Here is a 22,398-nt window from a genome sequence, read left to right on the forward strand (position 1 = left end):
TGAGAGGCAGCTCCTGCAGCCTTCGGGCCACCTCCTCTTCCTGGCCTCCCGATTTCTTTTCAGACTGACTTTATCAGCCTTCAACTTTAGTAGGGGAGGGGGGGGACAGGGATGAACCTGAGTTTCATCTCCCGTCTCTCCGGCTGATGTCATCTGAATAAGGCCTTCTTCCCTGGCAATACTTACATCTTGGTGATTTGCTTTCTGTGCAGCTAGCAACAGAACCCTGAACCAAGCCCCTGGCGTTGGGTAACAATTCCGTAATGCTGCAGGACTTCCCCAATCCACGCAGGAATCACCAGGTGCAGGGCCAGGGTCAGGGTCAGGTTCTGGCCACCATCCCAAGACCTCCCTTCTCTCCAGCCCCAGCCCCTCTCCTCGGAGCACCTGCTGACCAGCCCAAAGCCCTCTCCGCTCCTCAGCCTGAGCACCCCCCCCCCCCGCCCAGGGTCTCCCTGTGGCCCACAGGTCCTTTGGAGGCTCAGCCATCCCCATGCAAGCCCTGAGCCACTGCCTCCTCTGCGCACACTCAACCTGCCCTTGTCCTAGTCCTGGTCTACTGCGTGTGTCCTTCCTCTACATGGGTGCCGGACATGCCCTCCATTGCCTGCTCTTCCTGGCCTGCCCACCCTCAACGCAGACCCTCCCAACCCACACAAACAGGCAGCCGCGGGGCCTCCACAGGTCCCTCTACCACAGCATCCCGGGAGGGGCCGGGCGCGGTGGCTCACGCCTGTAATCCCAGCACTTTGGGAGGCAGATGCAGGAGGATCGCCTGAGTCCAGGAGTTCCAGACCAGCCTGGGCAACATGTCGAGACTCCGTCTCTACAAAAAATACAAAAATTAGCCGGGCCTGGCGGTGGCGGGCCCCTGAGGTCCCAGCTGCTCGGGAGGCTGAGATGGGAGGTCGAGGCTGCAGTGAGCAGAGATCGCACCACTGCATTCCAGCCTGCGCCACAGTGCCAGACCCTGTCTCAAAAAAAAAAAAAAAAAAAAACAATTCGCGGGAAAGAAAGGAAGGAAACACAGGCTGGTTGAGGGACTGCGCCCCCGAGTCAAACGGACCAGGTGGATCAAGCGGCCGCACCCCGCAGCTCTACGGCCCGGGAACTTTACTGACTACTCCCGAGCCTCAGTTTGTCGTCTTAACGTGATAACACAGTACTGCAGTTTCTCCACACAGGGCTGCCGTGAGGATTAAAGGAGGCCGCGTGGGCAGAGCATCTCAGCGGCATTAACCATCATCACACGAACCCACACCCCCAATCCGGACCCGGTGGACCCACCCTCTCCGCCCAGGGCAACCAATGGGGCTTTCTAAACCACGCCCCGGATGTCCCGCCTCCAGCGTCTCGGAAGTCTTCATTTATTGGCCTCTCCAAACCAACATGGCGGCGCCCTGCCCTCTTCAAGCGCCCGCTCGCCTTCTAGCCAATCAAAACAAAGATATTTCTAAATCCCGCCTCTTTTGGCAGCCTTACTGGCCAATCTGACTACACTATAGAGCATCAATACAGAAAAGGGGAAGCCGGTCGGCCCAATGGCAGCGTGTTAGAGTGTAGGCTCCGCCTCCCAGTTGACTGCTCTGCTCGGCCGGGCAAGGCAAGTAGCGGCGGCGCTTCAAGGTGGGTGTTCACGTCTTGGCCGCGAAGGCCCCGCCTGGGCAGCGTGGCATCCGGGGCGAGTGTGGTGTTACCGTTGGAGCCGCCAGCTCTGCGCCTGGGCTGCCCCTCGGCCCATTCAGGACCCGCGGCCTCCATGCCCTTCGGGTGCAGCGGGGAGCCGGCCCTCAGGGCGCATGCGCCGTCTGCTTGGCTGCACTAACCTCTGTGGGGTCGGAGATCACGGGGAAGGTCGGGGAAGGTGCTGGGTTGGGTCCCTAGAACTGCCGTCAGTGGTCCAAAGGAGTGGGCCTGCTAGGGCTCGCATGTCGTGGGAGGAGCGCTTTTGAGCCCCGGCTAAGTGCCGGGCTCGGCTCCCCTAATTCCCAAGACCACCCGCGCCCAACCCACTTCATAGGTGAGGAGACGGAGGCTGGGGCACGTCACCTGCTCAAGGTCACGGCAGGCTGGGGGACAGTTCCAGGAGGGCCTTGAAGCTGGAGAAAAGACAGTGGTACTGAGGACTGCTCAGACCTTGAAGGGTTTCCAGCAGGGCAGGGCTGAGTTCCAATCCACCGCCCGCCCCCTAATCGTGTGACTTCCAACCCGTCACTTTTTTTTTCTTTTTTGAGAGAAGGTCTCGCACTGTCGCCCAGGTTGGAGGGCACTGGAGCGGGCTGGGCTCACTGCACCCTCCAGCTCCCAGATTCAAGCACTTCTCCCACCTCAGCCTCCCGAGTAGCTGGGATTACAGGTGTGCACCACCACGCCCTGCTCATTTTTGTATTTTTTTGGTAGAGACGGGGTTACACCATGTTGGCCAGGCTGGTCTCAAACTCCTGACCTCAGGTGATCCAGCTGCCTCGGCCTCCCAAAATGCTGGGATTACAGGTGTGAGCCACCGTGCCCAGCCCTAGCGCGTCACTTAACAAACAGCCCCAACACCTCATCTGTGCTTCCCTCGGGGAGCCCTTATAAGGGACAGGATGGCAGTGCATGCCACCCCCTTCCCTGGGCATGGTGCCTGGCACAAAGTCAGCTCTCAGTGTATGCTGGTGGGGGCCGGTAATGTTGCTTTTCTTCAGATATGGGGAGGATGAAGGGAGGCGCAGAAAGATGGGAGACAGGATCTCTGGAAGGGAGAAAGGATGGATGGATGGATTTAAAAGGTTTCTTAGAAGGTGAGGTAACACTTGGGGCCCGCAGAAACTAAACCGTAGCGCAGCTGAGCTGGATCAGGTGGAAGGCTGGGAGGCTCTGGGAACAGGAAAACCAGCTGACAGCAATGGGATAGGAGTAGAGGGCAGAGTGACCATGGGTCTCCGGTGGAGGCTCGGGATCCCTGTGGTGCCAGTCTCAGGAGAGGATGGTTCTTGGGCACACCCCACCCTCCATCCCTTTTTATGCCCCTAGATGCGCTGCTTGACCACGCCCATGCTGCTTCGGGCCCTGGCCCAGGCTGCCCGTGCAGGTAGGACCCAGGGAGTCTTTGCTGGGGGTGGGGGAGCCCAGTCTCCTGGTCTGAGGTCACGCCCCTCTTTTTGCAGGACCCCCCGGTAGCCGGAGCCTCCACAGCAGTGCAGTGGCAGCCACCTATAGTGAGTACCTGGGTGGCCTCTCGTTTCAGGCGTTCGTGACTGTCGTCCTGCCGGAGGCAGGGGAAGAGACCTGAGTTCCATTCCTGGCTTTGTCAGGGGCGTTCTTCTCTGAACGTGTTTCTGCTCTTAAAATGAGCGTGACGATGGAGGCTGACTCTGATTCACGGGGGCAGGGTTCATCATTGCCGGGGTTAGCGCGGGGAGGGGTTGCCAGGTGCGGACCATGGGTACCTGTGCCTCTTGCCAGTCCCTGGTGAAGGTAAAGGTTCAAGCCTCCCACCCACCCCCTTGATTCCTCTTTCAAGCCCTGTTGGGGGTGGGGAGGGTCTCTGGACTCAAATGCCCTCCCAAGCACAGGGAGAGGAGGGCAAGGATGGGCTCGGGCCTGAGGCAGCCTCGCAGGGTCCTTGCTGAGGCTGGGGAGAGGTGTGGCAAGTGAACGGCCCCTTTGGAGCCCAGTAGTTGCCTCTGGAAGCGAGGCCAGGCCTCCTCTCCCTGAGGCTCCAGGGAGACAGTGCACAAGGCCTCCTGCCACAGCCTCCCCACCCCCCACTTCTCTGCAGAGCATGTGAACATGCCGGAGGACCCCAAGATGGACATGAAGTCAGTGACTGACCGGGCAGCCCAGACCCTGCTGTTGACGGAGCTCTTCCGAGGTGTGTGCTGGGCAGGATGGGATGGGGGCAGTGCCGGGCGGGCAAAGATGGGAGGGGGAGGAGGTGCCCTTGCCCACCATGCCCATGCTGCCCACAGGCCTGGCCATGACCCTGAGCTACCTGTTCCGGGAGCCAGCTACCATCAACTATCCGTTCGAGAAGGGCCCACTGAGCCCTCGCTTCCGTGGGGAGCATGCCCTGCGCCGGTACCCGTCTGGGGAGGAGCGCTGCATTGCCTGCAAGCTCTGCGAGGCCATCTGCCCCGCCCAGGTGAGCCCCTGCCCCAGCCGACCACCATGCCAGCCCCTGCCACTGGGAGACGGAGGCCAGGCAGCCGTAGGCCCACACTCTGGGCATGGGCCTGGCACAAAGTCAGCTCTCAGTGCATGCTGGTGGGGGCTGCTTGATGTGTGTTCCCAGGAAAGTCCCTTTCCCTCTCTGAGCCACTTCCCTCCTGAATGGGAGTGATACAGCCTTGCTGCCAGAGCACAGTCAGTGAGTTGGCAGAGTGAAGCTCCCAGCCCCAGCAGACGCATGACACACGGAGGTTCCCCCTTGGGGTCTGGCCAGGGGTGTGACCCCTGGGCCTGTGAGCCATGGGGTGGCATCTGAGGCCGTCCACCCCTCCCTGGATGTAGCCACCGTTGCCAGGGTCCTGGCTACGTGCCTGTTGCAGGCTTCCCCTCCCCAGTGACTGCTCCTCTAAGGCCCAGCTTTCTGTTCTCTTTGGGTCTCACTTAGACCAGCGGGGGCCAGGGCCTGTCAGCACAGGACCAGAATGACTCGGTCAGAGCTCGGGTCAGACCCCTGCGTGTGCCCGGCAGGAGCCTCAGCAGCCACATCGCTACTTCCCCCACGCACAGCAACCCTTCCCAGTGTTCTGTGACTCGGTGGCTCCTGTCAAAGTCCTAGTTTGTCCCGTGGAGCCCTACTAGTCTTCCAGGCCATGAGCTGCAGCCCTGATGTCTCTGCTCCAGCCACGGACCAAGTGTGCATAGCAGTGTCCCCAAACAGCAGTCACAGTGGTCAGCGCCGTGGCTTCCAGAGAGTGAGTGCTGTCTACAGGCAGAGCCGGCGCTGTGCCTCTTGTGGACTCCCAGCCTCCTCATCTTTATAAGCACAAAAAGATGAGGCTGCCAGCCACAGGGCCCACCGTGAGTTGTGGACACTACACTTCTGGGATGAGGGTGGATGTCCTTGCCAAGCACAGCTGAAGGTCCTCCCAGCCAGCCCCTCCCCCAGCGGGCTACCCAGGACCTGAGAGTTAGGACATGCCCTTGAGTTTGAGCTGTGCCCCTCACTTGCTGTGTTGCTTTAGGGAGCCCCTCAACCTCTCGGAACCTTAGTTTTCTCATCCATCAAATGGAGAGAAGTAGATTTAAGGTACAGGGTTGCGACCAACAGTGCGGGCAGGCGTTCTCGGCGACATTGCCGGTTCGGTTCCAGACCATCGCAGTAAAGCGAGTCAAACAGATGTTTTGGTTTTCCAGTGCATATAAAAGTTAGACTTAGACTGGGCACAGTGGCTCACGCCTGTAATCCCAGCACTTTGGGAGGCTGAGGTGGGTGGATCACTTGAGGTCAGGAGTTGGAGACCAGCCTGGCCAGCATGGTGAAATCCTATCTCTACTAAAAATACAAAAATTAGCTGGGCATGGGGGCAGTGCCTGAAATCTGGCTACTTGGGAGCCTGAGGCACAAGAATCACTTGAACTGGGAGGTGGAGGTTGCAGTGAGCCAAATCACAAAAAAAAAAAAGAAAAGTTTACACTGTAAATCTTTAGGCTCCAAAGTATCTAAAACACAATGTATATACCTTAATTAAAAATACTTTAGGGGCCAGGCACAGTGGCTCACACCTATAGTCCCAGCACTTTGGGAGGTTGAGGTAAGTGGATCACTTGAGCCCAGGAGTTTGAGACCAGCCTGGGCAACATGGCAAAACCCTGTCTCTACAGAAAAAATACAAAAAATTAGCACCTGTAGTCCCAGCTACTTGGGAGGTTGAGGTGGGAGGATCGCTTGAGCCTGGGAGGTCAAGGCTGCAGTGAGTTACGATCTGGGCCACTGTACTCCAGCCCGAGTGACAAGGCGAGACTGTCCAAAAAGAAAAAATCTTCACTGCTAGAGAGTCTTGACCCAGAGTTAAGAAGCGAGCACGTGGCTGGGAAAGTGACGTCAGTGAGCTTGCTTTATGCAGGGTCCCCCAAACCTTCAATTTGTAAAACTTACAATATCTGGGAAGCTCGGTGAGGCCAGGCCAGCGTGTAACCTAGCAGTCACCTCAGGGTGAGACCCTTACGGCAGTGGGCACCGTGCCGAACAAAGCAGTGAACAGCCCCTTTGTGGGGGTGGGGTTCTTGGGACATGACACCAGCAGCTGACAAACAGGCAAGGCAGGGACGCCAGCAGGGCAGTGCTGAGGAGACAGGCGCTGATGTGGCGTAAGTGCGGGGCGGCCTCAGGGGAGGGGGCTTCCGGCAGACACCGGGGTGGGGGTGAGTTGTGACGGGGCCCAGGGGGCTGGGATGTGGCAGGCAGCTCGGCAGTTTCTGGTGGCCCCTCCTGCAGGCCATCACCATCGAGGCTGAGCCGAGAGCTGATGGCAGCCGCCGGACCACTCGCTATGACATCGACATGACCAAGTGCATCTACTGCGGCTTCTGCCAGGAGGCCTGCCCCGTGGACGCCATAGTCGAGGCACGTGGGGCCCAGGGTGGGAGGAGTGGAGGCTCTTTGGCGGGCCCTGACCACCACCCCTGCACCCCCACCTGCAGGGCCCCAACTTTGAGTTCTCCACGGAGACGCACGAGGAGCTGCTGTACAACAAGGAGAAGCTGCTCAACAACGGCGACAAGTGGGAGGCGGAGATCGCCGCCAACATCCAGGCCGACTACCTGTACCGCTGAAGCCCGCCCTCTGCCCGCAGCCTGCTGCCCAATAAAACCGCTCTACCCTACCGCCTCCCGTCTTGACTCTGGTGGGCCAAGGTGGGGCCATCCCCAGCCTGCCTCAGGCCTGTGGCACTTCCCGCTGGAGCAGGTCGCCACCAGCTCCCTGCTCTGGGGTCCTGCTGCTGCCCAGCCCTGCCCTCCTGTGGACTCCAGGGCCCCACCAGGCCCTCATGACAGCATCCCTGTCACCCTGCCTCTTCCTGGGCCTCTTCCCCAAGGTCCAGCGATACCAGAGGTCACCACAGACCTTCTGTTCCCACTGTCCTGGGTGTCCCAGCTGGAGCCTGGGCCTCGTGACTCCTAAGAGCCACCCACTTCTAAGACGGTTAAGACTTGGAGCCTCCCAAGGCCTTAGGCTGAGGGACGGCAAGTGGCAGAAACGGGCCGTCCTTGCTGGGGGTAGGAGGAAGCCTGCTTGGGGTGACAGTCACACGAGGGTGACACAGGCCCTGCTGGCCCTGAGCTGGCCTTGCCTCCAGCCACATCCTCTTTCCTCCCCGTGTTCCCCAGGCCAGGCTGCTGGCCTGACTGCTGCTCACCACTTCCTGCTTTGCAGGGTCAGCGACATGGTGGGGTTTCCCCGGGACCACACACAAGCCACTTGTCCACGTAATGGCCAAAGCAGCCCCCTTGAACTTGTGCTGAGTACTGTGGAAGGATTTCACTTCAAACCAGCTAAGAGGTGAAGGGGCTTGCTCAGGGCCATGCAGTGCACATCCCATAATAAAGCTCAGCCCAGAGACTTAACCCTCTCCCATCATTTCCAAAAGTGCTTTTTACAAAGCACTACTTCGTAAAGAGCTACTTCTCTGAAAGAACAGGGAAGGTGTTTCCTGGCCCAGTGAGTGTGGGAAAGGGTCCAGCTGCTCTCTCCCTGCTGGCAGGCACTGCATGATAGACATTCAAGGCTCTGACAAAGCCTGCGGCAAAAAAATCCAGCCTCTCCCAGCCCATTCCCAGGGAGCCTTTTATCAGGTCTTAACACCTGGGCCTCCTTCATAGGACAGGCATTGCCATCCAATGGTAAAGTGGCCGGGCCACTGCTTGGGGCCCACAGCCTGTGGCACTGGGGTGAGAAGTAACTGCAGGAGGTGCGGGGAAGCCTGGACCCCGGAAGTGGCCACAGGTCCGGCCCACAGCTCATCTTGGCTGCTGATGAAGACAGCAGCTCTTTCCAAAAATGAGGCGATCCCAGGAGGCAGGCCTAGGACTCCTGAATCGCTGCTGGTTTAGCTTTTCCCAGACGTGACTGCCGTTAGGTGCGCAGCATGGAGCCTGTAGCGGTGCGCGGAATGCTATTCCACGTGGGCGGCCTTGCCAGCTCACCCTGAGTTCTTCACCCTACCTCGGCCTCCCAGGCCCTGCTCTGCTGAGGCTCCGCCCCTGTCAGAAGAGACCTATGGCGCCCAACCGTAAGTCTCCCAATTTTCTGAGCAACTGCAGCTGAGCTTGGCTGTGACTCGGTTTCCAGGCCCGGCTCTGGGGCTCCATTTGTCCACGCCTCCCACAGCCCCCTCAGGCCTTTGCTTGCTGTGTGGGGTTTAGGGATCACCAGAGTTGAAGGGCCCCACTGGCTCCCAGTGGGAATGCCCGGGCCTGTCCAGAGTGCAGGCGGCTGAACAGTTGTGTCCCAGCTTCCAGGCACTGGGACCTGATGATCCCCAGGGAGCTGACCTGGAGCAAGGTCACAGTGACACCCCTCAGGGGAGGTGGAGCTGACAGCTGGCCTCTGTGGCCCCAGGGCATCTCCCAGGGCCTGCTGAGTGCAGGGCCCTGGGCAGAACAAGGCAGCATGACCTGGCCCTGCGTCCTGCTGCAGTGAAGCAGGCGTAGAGTGAGCAGCCACCCACCTAAGGGCCAGTGATGAGCCCCTGCCAGGTGGTCAAGAGCAGGAAGGTGTAAGCACCAGGTTTCACTGTCACGCACCCAAGGGAGGGGTCCTGGAGGTGGGGGAGCATCCTGGGGACCCCAGGCCCACGAGCCTGCGAATGTTGGGGTCCCATCAGTCATAGGCACAGGAAGCCTCGGAGTGACAGGAGAGCAGGGTCTCCTCCCCCATCCTGAGCTGGGCCTGAGCGCCGCTGCTCCCGCATCACTGCCAGCGGAGATTCACGAGGTGGGCGCTGGTCCGTTACCCGCTCCAGTCTCCAGGCCTCCTCTCCGGCATTAAGCGGCCCACGGAAGATGGCCCGCTAGGCCACAGCCTGGGCCCAGCCTCCCGCAGGCTTCCTGCACTCTGGTGGAGGCTCGGGCCGGGGGCGGGGCGTTCCTGGCCCCTCCCCGTCGCCACGCCCGTTCGGGAAGAAGTAAGTAGCGCTGGCCGCGGGCGGGAGGCGGTTCCGAGTCCCGTCCCAGCGTGCCGGAGCGGGGCAGCCAGCAGCGGAGGCGCAGCGTACAGCCCACTCGGGGTGAGTGCCCCCGCCGGGGTCGGTGGAGCCCAGCTCTGCCGGCCCACCCTCTTCTCCTGCCCACTCAGTGGGCTCCGTGAATGCAGCCCAGCCCGCCATCACGCCGGGGTCAGGCCTAGCGGGGGGTCCACGGAGGATCGCCAAGGGAGGAGAAGGATGGGGTGTTGGCCGACAGAGCCCAGCGTTCCCGGGGGTGTGCGCAGAGCTTTCCCCATCTTCCTTGGAGGGAGGGATCCATTTTCCAGATGGGGAAGCGGAGGCCACCCAACTAGGAAGTATCAGAGCTGGAGACCAGCCGGGTCATTTAACTCCAGAGCCCACACCGTTTGGAATGGAGGGGGCTCCAGACCCTCTCCTCCTGAGTGGAGGGCGGGGATTCGGAGAGACCTGGTGGGTTCCTAGAGGAGCCTTGTGAGGGGCCAGGAAAGGGACACAGGGTGAGGAGTGGACTGGAGCCTGGCCCCAAGGGCCGCAGTATGGAGGCGTATTCATTTGCATCATAAAAGTGGCTGGGTGGCCCCCGACTAGAGCGGGGACCAAGGGGGACAGGTAGTGGCTGAGCCAGTGGAGCCTCACAGGCCAGGAGTGGGAGCTGACCAGGTCCCCACACACCCCCACCCATTACAGGTTGTCCCCCCACCCCCTGGGTAGTGCCGGAGGGAGGCGAGTGGCTGTGGGAGCCCTGATGCCCTGAGCCAGGGGTGCCCCTTTCCCGGACCCCAGAGCTGACTCCCCACACCCCCTTATTTGGCTGGCACAGCCCCAGAGGAAGCCAGGTCAGACCACAACCCTTCTCCGAGCTCATCCTGTGTGCTGGGACATCTAAACCTGCGGGCCGGAGCAGGCCCTGCATGGGTCAGCCACGCCGGGCACGTGACACTGAACTTTCCCTCTCCGAGCATCTGTGGAGCCCCATGTAAAACAAGGGTCCAGCGCCCCTCCCCTGGGATTGCTCCCCCCAGGGATTAGTGTGCGGTCCTGTGGATGAAGGCATTCACTGGGGGCTCTGGTTACTTTTGTCACCTCCCTAGATCCTGTCTCTGTCAGGCGTGCCATGTCCCGTTCACCCAAAGAGGAAATAGAGGCCCAGAGAGGGAGAGAGATTTGCCCAAGGTCACACAGCCAATCTCAGCCTGGGCCCCAAATCTCTGCCTTATGGCCCAGCCTTGTCCTTAGGGATGGAACCCAGCCCCCCGGCCCCCTGCCCCAGCCAGGGCCCTGCCCGCCTGCAGCCTTGGGCTGTCCCCTCAGAGTTCTCTCATTCCCTCAGTCTCTTCTTTCCCAGGCTGGGGCTGGGGCTGCAGTTCCCTTTTAGAGTTAACTAAACCAGACCCAGGGGAGGAAGTGACTGGCTGGGCAGGCCCTGGCCAGCCCGGCAGCAGGGGGGCCCTCACCAGGCCTGTCCCCTCCCACTAATTTAAGAGCTAAGGAACTGAGTCCCACAGAGGGGTCCTGGGCCCTGAGAGCAGTGGCCTTGGAGCAGGGGGACCCAGCACCCACAGGGCCAGGGCGGGTGGGAGGTGGCCAGGCGCCCACCCCTATCCTCATCGGCCTTGAGCAAGGCCCCGGCCCTCCCCATCATTCTGCAGTTTCACTTTCTTTGGTTTCAACACTTGGAAGGCGGCTGCTCCTGCCGGCACCCCAGGCCTCAGGGAACGGGTCCCCCCACCGCAGTGCTCCCTGGCCAGCCCCAAGGGACCCAGCGGAGACACCCACCCCTGCCACTCATCACAGGCAGCCCCACAGGGAGCAGAGAGGGCTCCAGCCACCCCCGGGGCCGCCCTGGGCCTAAGTGCCTGGGGCAGTACGGTTCTGTCTAAGGTGAGGGCAGCCCGGGAGGAGGGAGGCTGGGGTGAAGGTAGGGGTCAAGTCGGCGTCGTTTGGAGATGCTGGGGGTAGGGGCAGGGGACCCAGGGGCAGAGCCAACCTGGAGAGAGCTTGAGGTCGGCCTGAGGGTGGGCTTCAGGGTCTCCCAGTCCCACCGCTTACTTCCTGCGTGACCTCAGCACTGTGTCCAGTCTGCCCAGGCCTCAGTTTCTGCCTCTGTCAGATGGGGTGGTAGCAGTAGCTTCCAGGATTCATTGCGCGAAGGTGCACAGGTGCCCACGGTTCAGAACTGTCTGCGGTCAGCCCTGACTGGCCCCCATCCGTGTCCACCCACAGGACCATGGGCTCCATGTTCCGGAGTGAGGAGGTGGCCCTGGTCCAGCTCTTTCTGCCCACCGCTGCTGCCTACACCTGCGTGAGCCGGCTGGGCGAGTTGGGCCTCGTGGAGTTCAGAGACGTGAGTTGGGTGGGCAGGTGTGGGAGGGGGATGCTGCTGATGTTAGCCACTCCAGGATGGAGACCGCTTCCCCATAGGGCCCTGGCCCCATTTGAACCCCCGCAGCCCCTGCCATGGGTGCTTCTCCTGCCGTGGGAAGCCACGGCCGAGGCCCCTGAGTCAGCTCCTCCCCATCCCCCTGCAGGCTGTGGGGTCTGGGCTGTGCTCTCATCAGAGTCTAGTGGCTCCCAGCACCTTTAGAGGGCCTGGGCTCTAGGGTGGGGACCTCCCTGACCCCCTTCCTGGGACACTGACCCCTCCATGCGTCACCCACAGCTCAACGCCTCGGTGAGTGCCTTCCAGAGACGCTTTGTGGTTGATGTTCGGCGCTGCGAGGAGCTGGAGAAGACCTTCAGTGAGTTGGTCCCAGGCCTACATTCCAGGCAGGCTTCCTGGAGGAGGCGTGGGCCAAGTTTGATGTGAAAGGAAAATCTGGGTTTGCCAGGTGGAAGAGAGGGAAGGGAGGGACGGGCAGGGCCCTGCAGGGCCAAGACAGAGCAGCTGGATCTGTGAGGTGTGCTTGGGAAGGGCTGCCTCGGGTGGGCTGAGCAGAGGGCCTAGGGCAGGGCTGGCTGGGGAGGCCCCCAATACAGCGCAAGAGCCCAGGACTTCATCCTGCGGGCACCGGGAGCCACAGGGGTTTCTAAGCAGGAAAGAGGCACAGACAGAGCTTTCTCCTCCTCTACAGCTGGACTGGGGTGGGTGGGGCCCAGCATCTAGGGTTGGGTGCCCCCAAGGAGCAGGCAAGAGGGACCTCTGCCCTGGGCAACCCCTCTCAGGAGGAGCCTGTGGGGCAACCAAGGCATGGGCCTGGAGCAGGTCGGGTTTTGGGTTTGCTGGTGCCGTTCATAGCTCTTTGACGATCGGGCAGGCGCAGGACTCACACCAGTTTCCCACCCAGGCCCCGCAGCTCGAGGGCCGGCCTGTGGGGAGACCTCAGGCCCTGCACTTAGCGGTGGCCAAGGAATGGGGAGAGACAGCAGCCGGACCTGAGCACAAAGGGAGGGGAGCAGAGCTTCTGGATGGAGTTTGGCCGGGATTTTCCGGCAGCCTCCGCCTGGTGCATCCACCAGATAACAGTTTGGGGCAGCAGGTGGGGTCCTCAGCTGTTGAGACGTGCTCGACTGTGCCCCACGCCTGTTCCTCTGTGCCCAGCCTTCCTGCAGGAGGAGGTACGGCGGGCTGGGCTGGTCCTGCCCACGCCCGAGGGGAGGCTGCCAGCACCCCCACCCCGGGACCTGCTGCGCATCCAGGAGGAGACCGAGCGCCTGGCCCAGGAGCTGCGGGATGTTCGGGGCAACCAGCAGGCCCTGCGGGTCCAGCTGCACCAGCTGCAGCTCCACGCGGCGGTGCTGGGCCAGGGCCACGGCCCCCAGGTCAGCTCCAGCCCTGGCAGGAGACGAGGCTGGGGAGGCTGCCCGTCCCAGGGCTCATGGTGCTTCTGGGTTCCTAGCTGGCAGCGGCCCACACATACGGGGCCTCGGAGAGGACTCCTCTGCTCCAGGCCCCCGGGGGGCCACACCAGGACCTGAGGGTCAAGTGAGTGAGAGATGACTTCGTGCCCTTTCTGGTCAGCCCAGAGCCCCTGGCCAGTCGCTGGGCTGGGCTGGGCTGAGCTCCGACTCCTTGTCCAGTGCTCTCCCCTCTGTTCCTGCCCTCAGGCTGCCCCCGCCCCCTCCTTCACACCTGGCACTTCCCACAGTCCCAAACCCTGGCCCGGGGTGGGCAGGGGGTTCTCCTCTTCTGGCCCTGCCCAGGGTGGGGGGCCTCTTGCCTTCCCCTGCGGGCAGGGCCAGTGTGCCCGGTTGCCTGTGCTGAGCAGGGTCCTGCCCTGCAGCCTGGTGGGGAGGTGGGATGGGAGGTTACAGCAGCCCACCCAGCCCCGTGGCCGCCAGCTTTGTGGCAGGTGCTGTGGAGCCCCACAAGGCCCCCGCCCTGGAGCGCCTGCTCTGGAGGGCCTGCCGTGGCTTCCTCATCGCCAGCTTCAGGGAGCTGGAGCAGCCGCTGGAGCACCCCGTGACGGTGAGCAGCTGGTGCTGGGCTGGGGGATCCTGGAAAGAGCGGGACTCCAGGTTCAACCGAGGCTGCTCCGCAGGGTGAGCCAGCCACGTGGATGACCTTCCTCATCTCCTACTGGGGCGAGCAGATCGGACAGAAGATCCGCAAGATCACGGACTGGTGAGTCGCCCGGGCCGCCCGCCCACCGCCCGCTCCCCAGAATCCTGCTGTCACCTCCCAGCCCACCGTATTGAGACCCCACCCCATGAGCTCCCTTCAGACCCAGAGTCTCGTAGCCGGGACCCTCGGCCCCTCACACGCACCTCCTCCCGCCAGCTTCCACTGCCACGTCTTCCCGTTCCTGGAGCAGGAGGAGGCCCGCCACGTGGCCCTGCAGCAGCTGCAGCAGCAGAGCCAGGAGCTGCGGGAGGTGGGTGCCCCGGCCTCCCGGAGGTGGGTGCGGGAGGCGGGTGCCCCCGGCCTCCCGGAGGTGGTGGCCAGCGGCCCACCCAGGCCCGGCTGACCGCCCACTCTGGCACAGGTCCTGGGGGAGACGGAGCGGTTCCTGAGCCAGGTGCTGGGCCGAGTGCAGCAGCTGCTGCCGCCGGCACAGGGGCAGGTCCGGAAGATGAAGGCCGTGTACCTGGCCCTGAACCAGTGCAGCGTGAGCACCACGCACAAGTGCCTCATCGCGGAGGCCTGGTGCGCCACGCGAGACCTGCCGGCCCTGCAGGAGGCCCTGCGGGACAGCTCGGTGAGCACAGCCCGAGGCCTCGCCCTCCCCACCCACCCCGCTACCAGGCCGGGTGTGCCTGCCTCACTTCCAGCCTCTGGTTCCCTGCACTGGGCCTTTGCCCAGGGGCTTCCCCTCCCAGCCTCCTCCGCGGCCCACCTGTTCCTGGGAGTCTGCCCTGATGGCGCTGGCCCCGAAAGCTCTCCCTACCCTGACTTCCCTGAGCCCCTGGAGGCTGCACGGGACAGCTTTAAAGTCAGAAGCCTGGTTCCAATCCAGGCCTCCCCCAACCGCGCCGTGCCATGGGCCTGCTCACGGCCTGGGATGCCACTGCCTCCGGGGGTTGCCCGCCTCGCAACGGCAGGTGCTGGAGGTGAGGGTGGGCACTTGCCTTTCTCGAGCAATTGCCAGTCCACGCAACATCTTTGGGCCCCCACCAGAGCAGAGTGGGGCTGATCATCTCATGTCTGAGAGAGGGGAAGGCGCTGCCCACTGAGCTTCCACAGTGATCTGCATCTGCAGCCGGGCCTGGCTGGGGGTACCAGGGTCCCTGAAGGCCCCACCACCGATCTGATCTGTTTCTGCCCCGGCACCCAGACGGAGGAGGGAGTGAGTGCCGTGGCCCACCGCATCCCCAGCCGCGACATGCCCCCCACGCTCATCCGCACCAACCGATTCACCGCCAGCTTCCAGGGCATCGTGGATGCCTACGGTGTGGGCCGCTACCAGGAGGTCAACCCCGGTGAGAGCCACGGCGCCCTCATCCTGGGTCCTGGGAGGCTCAGCTGCCCCACTGGGTGTGAGCCTGAGGGGGAGGCAGCTCCATCCTGGTCTGGCCTGCTCTCCTGGGATGAGGGGCACACACCTCACCACTCTCGGGGGGCTGGTGGGCTCTGCAGCCAGTGGGGCTCTATGTCAGCCCCCAGCGTGCTACCCCTTGGTGAGTTTACAAAGGAGCCGGCACGGACTTGTGCAAAGAGCAGAGGCTGTGTGTGCCGTGGGCAAGGCCCAGGTGCCAAGCCCGTCTCACCTACTTTGATATGTTTCATAGCTTCTCTGAGCCTCAGCTGCCTTACCTGCAAAACAGAAACACTAGCGTAAGCCCCAGAGGAACGTCGGGAAGCCTGGTGACCACTGGACACTGCGAGCCACAGCTGGGGCAGCCTGTGTGGGGCTGGTGTTGTCACACAGTGGTTTTTTTTTTTTTTGAGGCAGAGTCTCACTCACTCTGTCGCCCAGGCTGGAGTGTGTGTAGTGGTGTGATCTCGGCTCACTACAACCTCGGCCTCCCAGGTTCAAGCAATTCTCCTGCCTCAGCCTCCTGAGTAGCTGGGATTACAGGCGCGTGCCACCATGCATGGCTGATTTTTATATTTTTAATTTTTATATTTTGGCCAGGCTGGTCTCAAACCCCTGACCTCGTGATCCATCCACCGTAGCCTCCGAAAGTGCTGGGATTACAGGCGTGAGCCACTGGCCCTACACAGTGTTTTTATAAAAGTTCGCATTAATGCGGTCTTAGGTCAGGCTCTCCCTGAGACGGACATTCTGGGGGAAGTGTAGGTTAAGGGAGGTGCTCCCAGTAGAAACCAGTAAGGGATGAGGGGGAGGGTGGGGGTGGGGGAACTCTAGTGCTCCCCCTCCGCCTCCTCCCTCTCCCCCTTGGGAGTCCTGATGCCTGCAGTGCCTGCTCTGTCATCCACCTGGGTCCTCCCACTCCGGACGCCACTTCCCCACACAGTGGGCCGGCTGCAGTGTGGCTGGTGCTGTCGGATGCATGGAGGGACCCAGTGTCCGCCAGTGCCATCGAGTGGGGGCCCAGCCTAAAGCATGGGTGTGGCATGGTAGAGCCCCTGTTGGGAGGGGCTTGGTCACAGGCCAGGGAGGGGACCGTGCCTCACCCAGTGGGCAAGAGTCAGGGTGCTCGGATCCCTCGGGTGGTACAGGTGGGGCGTGTCCGAGGCTGCATGGACCAAGACCAGGGCTGTGTGGTCCTGGGGGGCCTGTGCTCCTTCAGGGCCAGTGTCCCAGGGCTGGATCTGGGCCCCACCCGGTTTCCCCTGCACATGGACAGAGGCTGGTGCAGCCACAGCATCACCCAGAGGCCCACAGCGGGTAGGATGCTGCCAGCTCAAAGCACCGGCCTTTGGGGCAGTGTGTTTGCCAGGGAAGCTGAAATGAAGCGCCACAGGCTGGGGCTTAAGGGGCAGACACCGCCCACAGTCCTGGAGTTTGAAGTCCAAGACCAAGGCATCAGCAGGGGCCAGGCGCAGTGGCTCATGCCTGTAATCTCAACACTTTGGGAGGCCAAGGTAGGAGGAGAAGCACTGGAGTCCAGGAGTTTGCGACCAGCCTGGGCAACACAGCAAAACCTTGTCTCTTAAAAAAATAAAAGATGGGCCGGGCGCGGTGGCTCACGCCTGTAATCCCAGCACTTTGGGAGGCCGAGGCGGGTGGATCACAAGGTCAAGAGATCGAGACCATCCTGGTCAACATGGTGAAACCCCGTCTCTACTAAAAGTGCAGAAAATGAGCTGGGCATGGTGGCACGTGCCTGTAATCCCAGCTACTCAGGAGGCTGAGGCAGGAGAATTGCCTGAACCCAGGAGGCGGAGGTTGCGGTGAGCCGAGATCGCGCCATTGCACTCCAGCCTGGGTAACAAGAGCGAAACTCCATCTCAAAAAAATAAAAATAATAATAATAATAAAAATAAAAGATGATAAGGTGTTGTTGGCAGGAGTGGCTCCTTCTAGGCTGTCCAGGAGGATCTATTCCCAGCCTCGCCCCTGGGCTTGGAGAGGCCGCCTTCATCTTTAAGCACTGTTCTCCTTCTTCGTGGGTCCAGATGTTCCTTTTTGTAAGGATCTTGGTCACACTGGATGAGGGCCCAGTGTAATGGCCTTATCATAAGCCTGCAATCTCTGTAAGGACCCTGTCTCCAAAGAAGGTCACATCCAGAGTTGCTGGGGCTGGGATGCCTGTGTATCTTTTTGGGGGCCACAGAGCAGCCCCTGACAGGGTGTGTGTGTTGGGAATCCTCCTTCCTCCTGTGAGGACTTGGTCCCATTTTACTGATGGGAAGTCGAGACTTCAGAGCTGGAGCGACCAGCTCAGCCTCCTGGAACTTGCCATGGGCCAGCCGGGGCCGCCGGTGGCTCTCTGTCTTCTCTGGCTTCTGCATGGGGCTCTTAGGGACAGAACAACTGAAGCGGCTAACTCCCTGTGGCGCTGGCGGCTGGCCAGGTGCTGCCTGTGGAGACCTTATGAAGTGGCCTGGTGTTACCTCCATTTAACAGATGGGGAGATGGAGGCTCAGAGAGGTTAAGTGGCTAGGCCAAGGTCACGCAGCTCCTAAGTGGTGGGTTCTTTTTTTTCTTTTTTCCGGAGACAGAGTCTCCCTCTGTCGCTCAGGCTAGAGTACAGTGGCGTGATCTCGGCTCCCTGCAACCTCCACCTCCTGGGCTCAAGTGATTCTCCTGCCTCAGCCTCCCAATCCCAAGTAGCTGGGACTACAGACATGCACCACCCTGCCAGGCTAATTTTTGTATTTTTAGTAGAGACAGGGTTTGACCATGTTGGCCAAGCTGGTCTCAAACTCCTGACCTCAGGTGATCCTCCTGTCTCGGCCTCCCAAAGTGCTGGGATTATAGGCGTGAGCCACCCCACCATGCTGCTAAGTAATGGGCTCTTGACTACAGGCCGGCAGGGCCTCCTGGACGGGGAGGTGGATGCCAGAGTGTTCGAGGGCTCCCAGCTCACCCACCGCACGCTTTGCCCACAGCACCCTACACCATCATCACCTTCCCCTTCCTGTTTGCCGTGATGTTCGGCGACGTGGGCCACGGGCTGCTCATGTTCCTCTTTGCCCTGGCCATGGTGCTTGCGGAGAACCGGCCGGCCGTGAAGGCCGCACAGAACGAGGTGAGGGGCTGGGCGAGGGGGTTCGGGTGGGGCCAGGCAGGGGCCAGGCAGCCCCTCACCACACTGCTGCCCCCCACCCAGATCTGGCAGACTTTCTTCGGGGGCCGCTACCTGCTCCTGCTCATGGGCCTGTTCTCCGTCTACACCGGCTTCATCTACAACGAGTGCTTCAGCCGCGCCAGCAGCATCTTCCCCTCGGGCTGGAGCGTGGCCGCCATGGCCAACCAGTCTGGCTGGAGGTGAGGCCCAGTCCACAGCCCGGCCGGAGCCCCCCCTCCGGCCCCGCAGCCCCTGCAGTCCTGACCGCCCTGCCCTCCGTTGCCATAGTGATGCATTCCTGGCCCAGCACACGATGCTTACCCTGGATCCCAACGTCACTGGCGTCTTCCTGGGACCCTACCCCTTTGGCATCGACCCTGTGAGTCTCGGGATGGAGTGTCAGTGGGCGGCGAAGGCGGGTGGGAGCAGGGCCGGGGCTCCCCTTGCTTCGCCCCTCCTGCGGTCTGTAGCTGAGCACTCCCATGAGCCTCGGCACGGGAGGCGGACCAGGCTCCTGCCCTGAGGGGCCTATGTCACAGTCCGAGCGAAACCGGACGGCACCAGGCTGCAGCTCGCCCTGTGCCGAGCGCTGTTCCCAGCCCTCTTTGGAAGTGATCTTTTTTTTTTTTTTTTTTTGAGATGGAGTCTCGTTATGTTGCCCAGGTTGCAGGAGTGCAGTGGTGCAATCTCAGCTCACTGCAACCTTCCTCTCCCGGGTTCAAGAAATTCTCCTGCCTCAGCCTCCTGAGTAGCTGGGATTACAGGCATATCCAACACGCCGGCCAATTTTTGCATTTTTAGTAGAGACAGGGTTTCATCACGTTGACCAGGCTGGTCTTGAACGCCTGAACTCAGGTGATCCGCGCACTTCAGCCTCCCAAAGTGCTGGGGTTGCAGGTGTGAGCCACCACACCTGGTCTGATTTTCTATTTGAACCCCGTAACAACCTTGTAACAGCCCCGTAGGCCGCGCATTAACAGTGTTCTCACCTACAGTGGAGAGACTGAGGCACAGAGGCCATGCCCAGGGTCACCCAGGCTGGAGCCGTGGCAGCTGGGCCATCTGCGCTCTGTTGCTCCTTGGTGGGTGGGCAGTGGACGAGGCTGCAGGCTCCGAGGGGGACAACGGGGTGATGGGAGAGTGACTCGGGCCACAGACTTCCTGGCAGTGGTGGCCAGGGAGCCCCTGAGTCCAGCCTGCTCCCACTCCCGTCCCAGATCTGGAGCCTGGCTGCCAACCACCTGAGCTTCCTCAACTCCTTCAAGATGAAGATGTCCGTCATCCTGGGGGTCGTGCACATGGCCTTTGGGGTGGTCCTCGGAGTCTTCAACCACATGTGAGGGTCAGGGCTACCCAGGGGCATGGGAGGCTGGCGGGCCAAAGGGGGCATGGGAGGCTGGCAGGCCAAAGCGGACCCCAGTGACTGCGCCTTCCTCCTGCCTGCCAGGCACTTTGGCCAGAGGCACCGGCTGCTGCTGGAGACACTGCCGGAGCTCACCTTCCTGCTGGGGCTCTTTGGCTACCTCGTCTTCCTTGTCATCTACAAGTGGCTGCGTGTCTCGGCCACCAGAGCTGCCTCGGCCCCCAGCATCCTCATCCACTTCATCAACATGTTCCTGTTCTCCCACAGCCCCACCAACCAGCCACTCTACCCTCGGCAGGTAGGCTGCGGCAGCGGGGCTGGCCTCACAGCGCCTCACGGGGACCCCATAGTCACAGGGCCACTGGGAGCTGCAGGATCCTAGTCTGAGAAACGGGGATACAGACCCTGGGCCGTTCAGACAGGGCCATCAGAGATGACAGTGTGCATTGTTAGCGGGTGGCACGAGTGATGCTGGGAACCTGGGGTCCCTTCCCTTAGGAGTCCTTCTGGAGCCAGATGCCCGCTCAGTGAGGGCACGGACCCCCGGGGACCCTGGAGGGAGGAATGGCTGCAGGCTCTCTGGGCCCTGTGACTGCTGTGACCCAGGTTCCTGTGCAGGGGTGCACAGTGGGGGCACCCTGACTCTTGGCCTGTCCCCTGGCAGGAGGTGGTCCAGGCCATGCTGGTGGTCCTGGCCTTGGCCATGGTGCCTGTCCTGCTGCTCGGCACGCCCCTGCACCTGCTGCGTCGCCACCGCCGCCGACTGAGGACGCCCACTGGCCGAAAGGTGGGACCGGGACCTGCGGTATAGGGAGCTGCTTGGGAGGAGAAGCCACTGTCGGGCGCGTCCCTAACTCCCCACTTCCTTGTGCGCTCCTGAGTGGCCAGGAGCTGGCCCGGTGGGCGGCGGGGGCCCTCCTGGCTGGGGCGCTGCCAGCACTGCCTGCTCTCGCCCCAGCAGGAAGACAAGGCCGGGTTGCTAGGCCTGCCCGATTCATCTGTGAACGGTTGGGGCTCCGATGAGGAAAAGGCAGGGGGCCTGGAGGCCGAACAGGAGGCCGAGGTGGGTGCCGTGCCTTCCTAGGGGGTGGGGGGTCGCGGCCCTGCCGGCCCTGACTGTGCCCGGCCCGCAGCTCGTCCCCTCTGAGGTGTTCATGCACCAGGCCATCCACACCATTGAGTTCTGCCTGGGCTGTGTCTCCAACACCGCCTCCTACCTGCGCCTGTGGGCCCTGAGCCTGGCCCACGCCCGTGAGTGACCTGGCTGTCGGGGGCTGGCCCCCGGTCCTCGTTCCTCACACACGGCTGCGAGTTGGGAGGGTCGCTTCTCTGAGCCTCAGTTTCCCGTTTGTAAAGTGGGACTGTCCAAGGAGGTCCCTCACCGGCCCTCCTGGGGAAGGGAGGGCTTCAGGCTGCGACGGGTGGGTGGGGAAGTGGCAGGCACCCACCTGCCCTTGGTCCCCACGGGCCCCTCCTTCGCCCACAGAGCTGTCGGAGGTTCTGTGGGCCATGGTGATGCGCATGGGCCTGGGCCTGGGCCGGGAGGTGGGTGTGGCCGCCGTGGCCTTGGTCCCCATCTTTGCCGCCTTCGCCGTGATGACTGTGGCCATCCTGCTGGTGATGGAGGGGCTCTCGGCCTTCCTGCATGCCCTGAGGCTGCACTGGTGAGCAACCACCCGCTGGCTCGGGCTGCTTGAGGCAGGAGGCGAGGGTTCTCCTCGCCAATCCCTCCTTCTCACCCCCAGGGTGGAATTCCAGAACAAGTTCTACTCAGGCACCGGCTACAAGCTGAGTCCCTTCACCTTCGCTGCCGCAGATGACTAGGACCCACTGCAGGTCCTGCCAGACCCGCGTCCTGACCCGAGGCAGGAGAGGAATAAAGAGGGTCCCCCACAGCACTGCTGTCTCCGCTCTCTTCCCTCCTTTCCAGCTGAGGCAGGTGCGTGGGGAAGGCCTGGTCTGGGACCCGGGACCTTGAGAAGTTGAGGCGAGGACCCATGAGCAGATCTACAGTAACCCCCGACTCCTGGGGTGGAAAAGGGCAGAAGAGGGCGAAGGAGGGATGTGTCCAGCACACCCTAACTTGGAGTGAGCAAATGTCTTCCCAGGCCAGGTCAGGGGAGTGAGCTCCCCATCCTTGGAGGTGTACAACTGGCTGTTAGTAGTGAGTCTGGGTTACTCCCTGGGGGGAATGGTGCCAATATCCATGCCCTGGTGCCAGGCCTCAGTGGGGCTGGAGGTATAGAGCAGCCTGGGGCACCTGAGCCTGGCCAGTGCTCCATGCAGGGCCATGGGGTCACACGCCCAAGGCCACACGCCTGCCAGGAAGGGCAGAGGATATCCTGAGCAACAGACATCGCTCAGGGCCCTGGGGGTCAGAACAGGGGTTGAGCCCGACTCCAGGCCTGGCCTCCCCTCATCTGAGGCCATAGTCTACCCCACCCCTCCCTGGTGGTCCTTCCTGCGTGCTGGCAGGATGGGAGATGGCCTTCTCCAGTTCCCTCTGGCCTGGGTTCCACCTCTGCTGGGAGGCAGAGCCAGTACTTCCCAAAGGCCAGGAAGCTGCGAAGTGGTTCTTCCCACGGCTGTGGCTGTGGCCGGCTTGCTGGGAGGAGCCTGTCCATTGGCTCCTGGACTGCCCTGCTCAGGACCCCCAATGCCAGGGGCAGTATGAGGGGCTCTGAGTTAATTCCACATGCCCAGCGGACTTGGCTCGAACGGTGCTCACGGTAGTGGGGTAGAAACAAGAGGCGGCTGAGCAAAGGGCTCCAGAGAGTTGTGTGCAGATGTGGACCAAATCCA

The 22,398-nt window shown here is 62.1% G+C and overlaps 2 protein-coding genes across 6 annotated transcripts; both read left to right on the forward strand.

Moving 5' to 3' along the window:
- The first annotated feature begins 1,518 nt into the window (after nt 1-1,518).
- Nucleotides 1,519-6,815, forward strand: NDUFS8 (NADH:ubiquinone oxidoreductase core subunit S8). 3 transcript variants are annotated; one of them, XM_003941184.3, is made up of 7 exons: nt 1,519-1,626; nt 3,016-3,073; nt 3,150-3,200; nt 3,764-3,856; nt 3,954-4,126; nt 6,428-6,556; nt 6,634-6,815. In XM_003941184.3, the coding sequence occupies exons 2-7, from the start codon at nt 3,016-3,018 to the stop codon at nt 6,763-6,765; spliced, it is 636 nt and encodes a 211-aa protein (XP_003941233.1). In that variant the 5' UTR covers nt 1,519-1,626; the 3' UTR covers nt 6,766-6,815. The 3 variants fall into 3 exon arrangements, with proteins under 3 accessions (XP_003941233.1, XP_074257882.1, XP_074257881.1); XM_074401780.1 differs by lacking the exon at nt 1,519-1,626 and adding an exon at nt 1,708-2,020; XM_074401781.1 differs by lacking the exon at nt 3,016-3,073 and having other exon boundaries at nt 1,537-1,626.
- Nucleotides 6,816-9,046: 2,231 nt separating this feature from the next.
- On the forward strand, nt 9,047-21,494 carry TCIRG1 (T cell immune regulator 1, ATPase H+ transporting V0 subunit a3). 3 transcript variants are annotated; one of them, XM_003941180.4, is made up of 20 exons: nt 9,047-9,218; nt 11,382-11,502; nt 11,818-11,896; nt 12,697-12,917; nt 12,995-13,080; nt 13,437-13,563; nt 13,637-13,719; nt 13,876-13,969; nt 14,081-14,293; nt 14,870-15,014; nt 18,055-18,194; nt 18,276-18,433; nt 18,522-18,612; nt 19,451-19,569; nt 19,681-19,894; nt 20,261-20,383; nt 20,555-20,659; nt 20,730-20,847; nt 21,083-21,260; nt 21,342-21,494. In XM_003941180.4, exons 2-20 carry the CDS (start codon nt 11,386-11,388, stop codon nt 21,418-21,420), a joined length of 2,490 nt encoding a protein of 829 aa, XP_003941229.3. In that variant the 5' UTR covers nt 9,047-9,218; nt 11,382-11,385; the 3' UTR covers nt 21,421-21,494. The 3 variants fall into 3 exon arrangements, with proteins under 3 accessions (XP_003941229.3, XP_010350239.3, XP_074257879.1); XM_010351937.3 differs by having other exon boundaries at nt 9,051-9,218; nt 20,558-20,659; XM_074401778.1 differs by lacking the exon at nt 9,047-9,218 and adding an exon at nt 9,274-11,039.
- The last annotated feature ends 904 nt before the right edge of the window (nt 21,495-22,398 follow it).

This window comes from Saimiri boliviensis, chromosome 6, assembly GCF_048565385.1.
Source record: "Saimiri boliviensis isolate mSaiBol1 chromosome 6, mSaiBol1.pri, whole genome shotgun sequence".
In the NCBI taxonomy this organism is placed as follows: Eukaryota; Metazoa; Chordata; class Mammalia; order Primates; family Cebidae; genus Saimiri; species Saimiri boliviensis.

Excerpts from the sequence above, each read along its gene's own strand:
- NDUFS8 (XM_003941184.3), top strand. The coding sequence starts at position 3,016 with ATGCGCTGCTTGACCACGCCCATGCTGCTTCGGGCCCTGGCCCAGGCT. Across the intron at positions 3,201-3,763 it reads TGCAGTGGCAGCCACCTATA|AGCATGTGAACATGCCGGAG; the intron begins GTGAGTACCTGG and ends ACTTCTCTGCAG. Across the intron at positions 3,857-3,953 it reads GTTGACGGAGCTCTTCCGAG|GCCTGGCCATGACCCTGAGC; the intron begins GTGTGTGCTGGG and ends TGCTGCCCACAG.
- TCIRG1 (XM_003941180.4), top strand. The coding sequence starts at position 11,386 with ATGGGCTCCATGTTCCGGAGTGAGGAGGTGGCCCTGGTCCAGCTCTTT. Across the intron at positions 11,503-11,817 it reads GCCTCGTGGAGTTCAGAGAC|CTCAACGCCTCGGTGAGTGC; the intron begins GTGAGTTGGGTG and ends CGTCACCCACAG. Across the intron at positions 20,660-20,729 it reads AGGCCGAACAGGAGGCCGAG|CTCGTCCCCTCTGAGGTGTT; the intron begins GTGGGTGCCGTG and ends CCCGGCCCGCAG.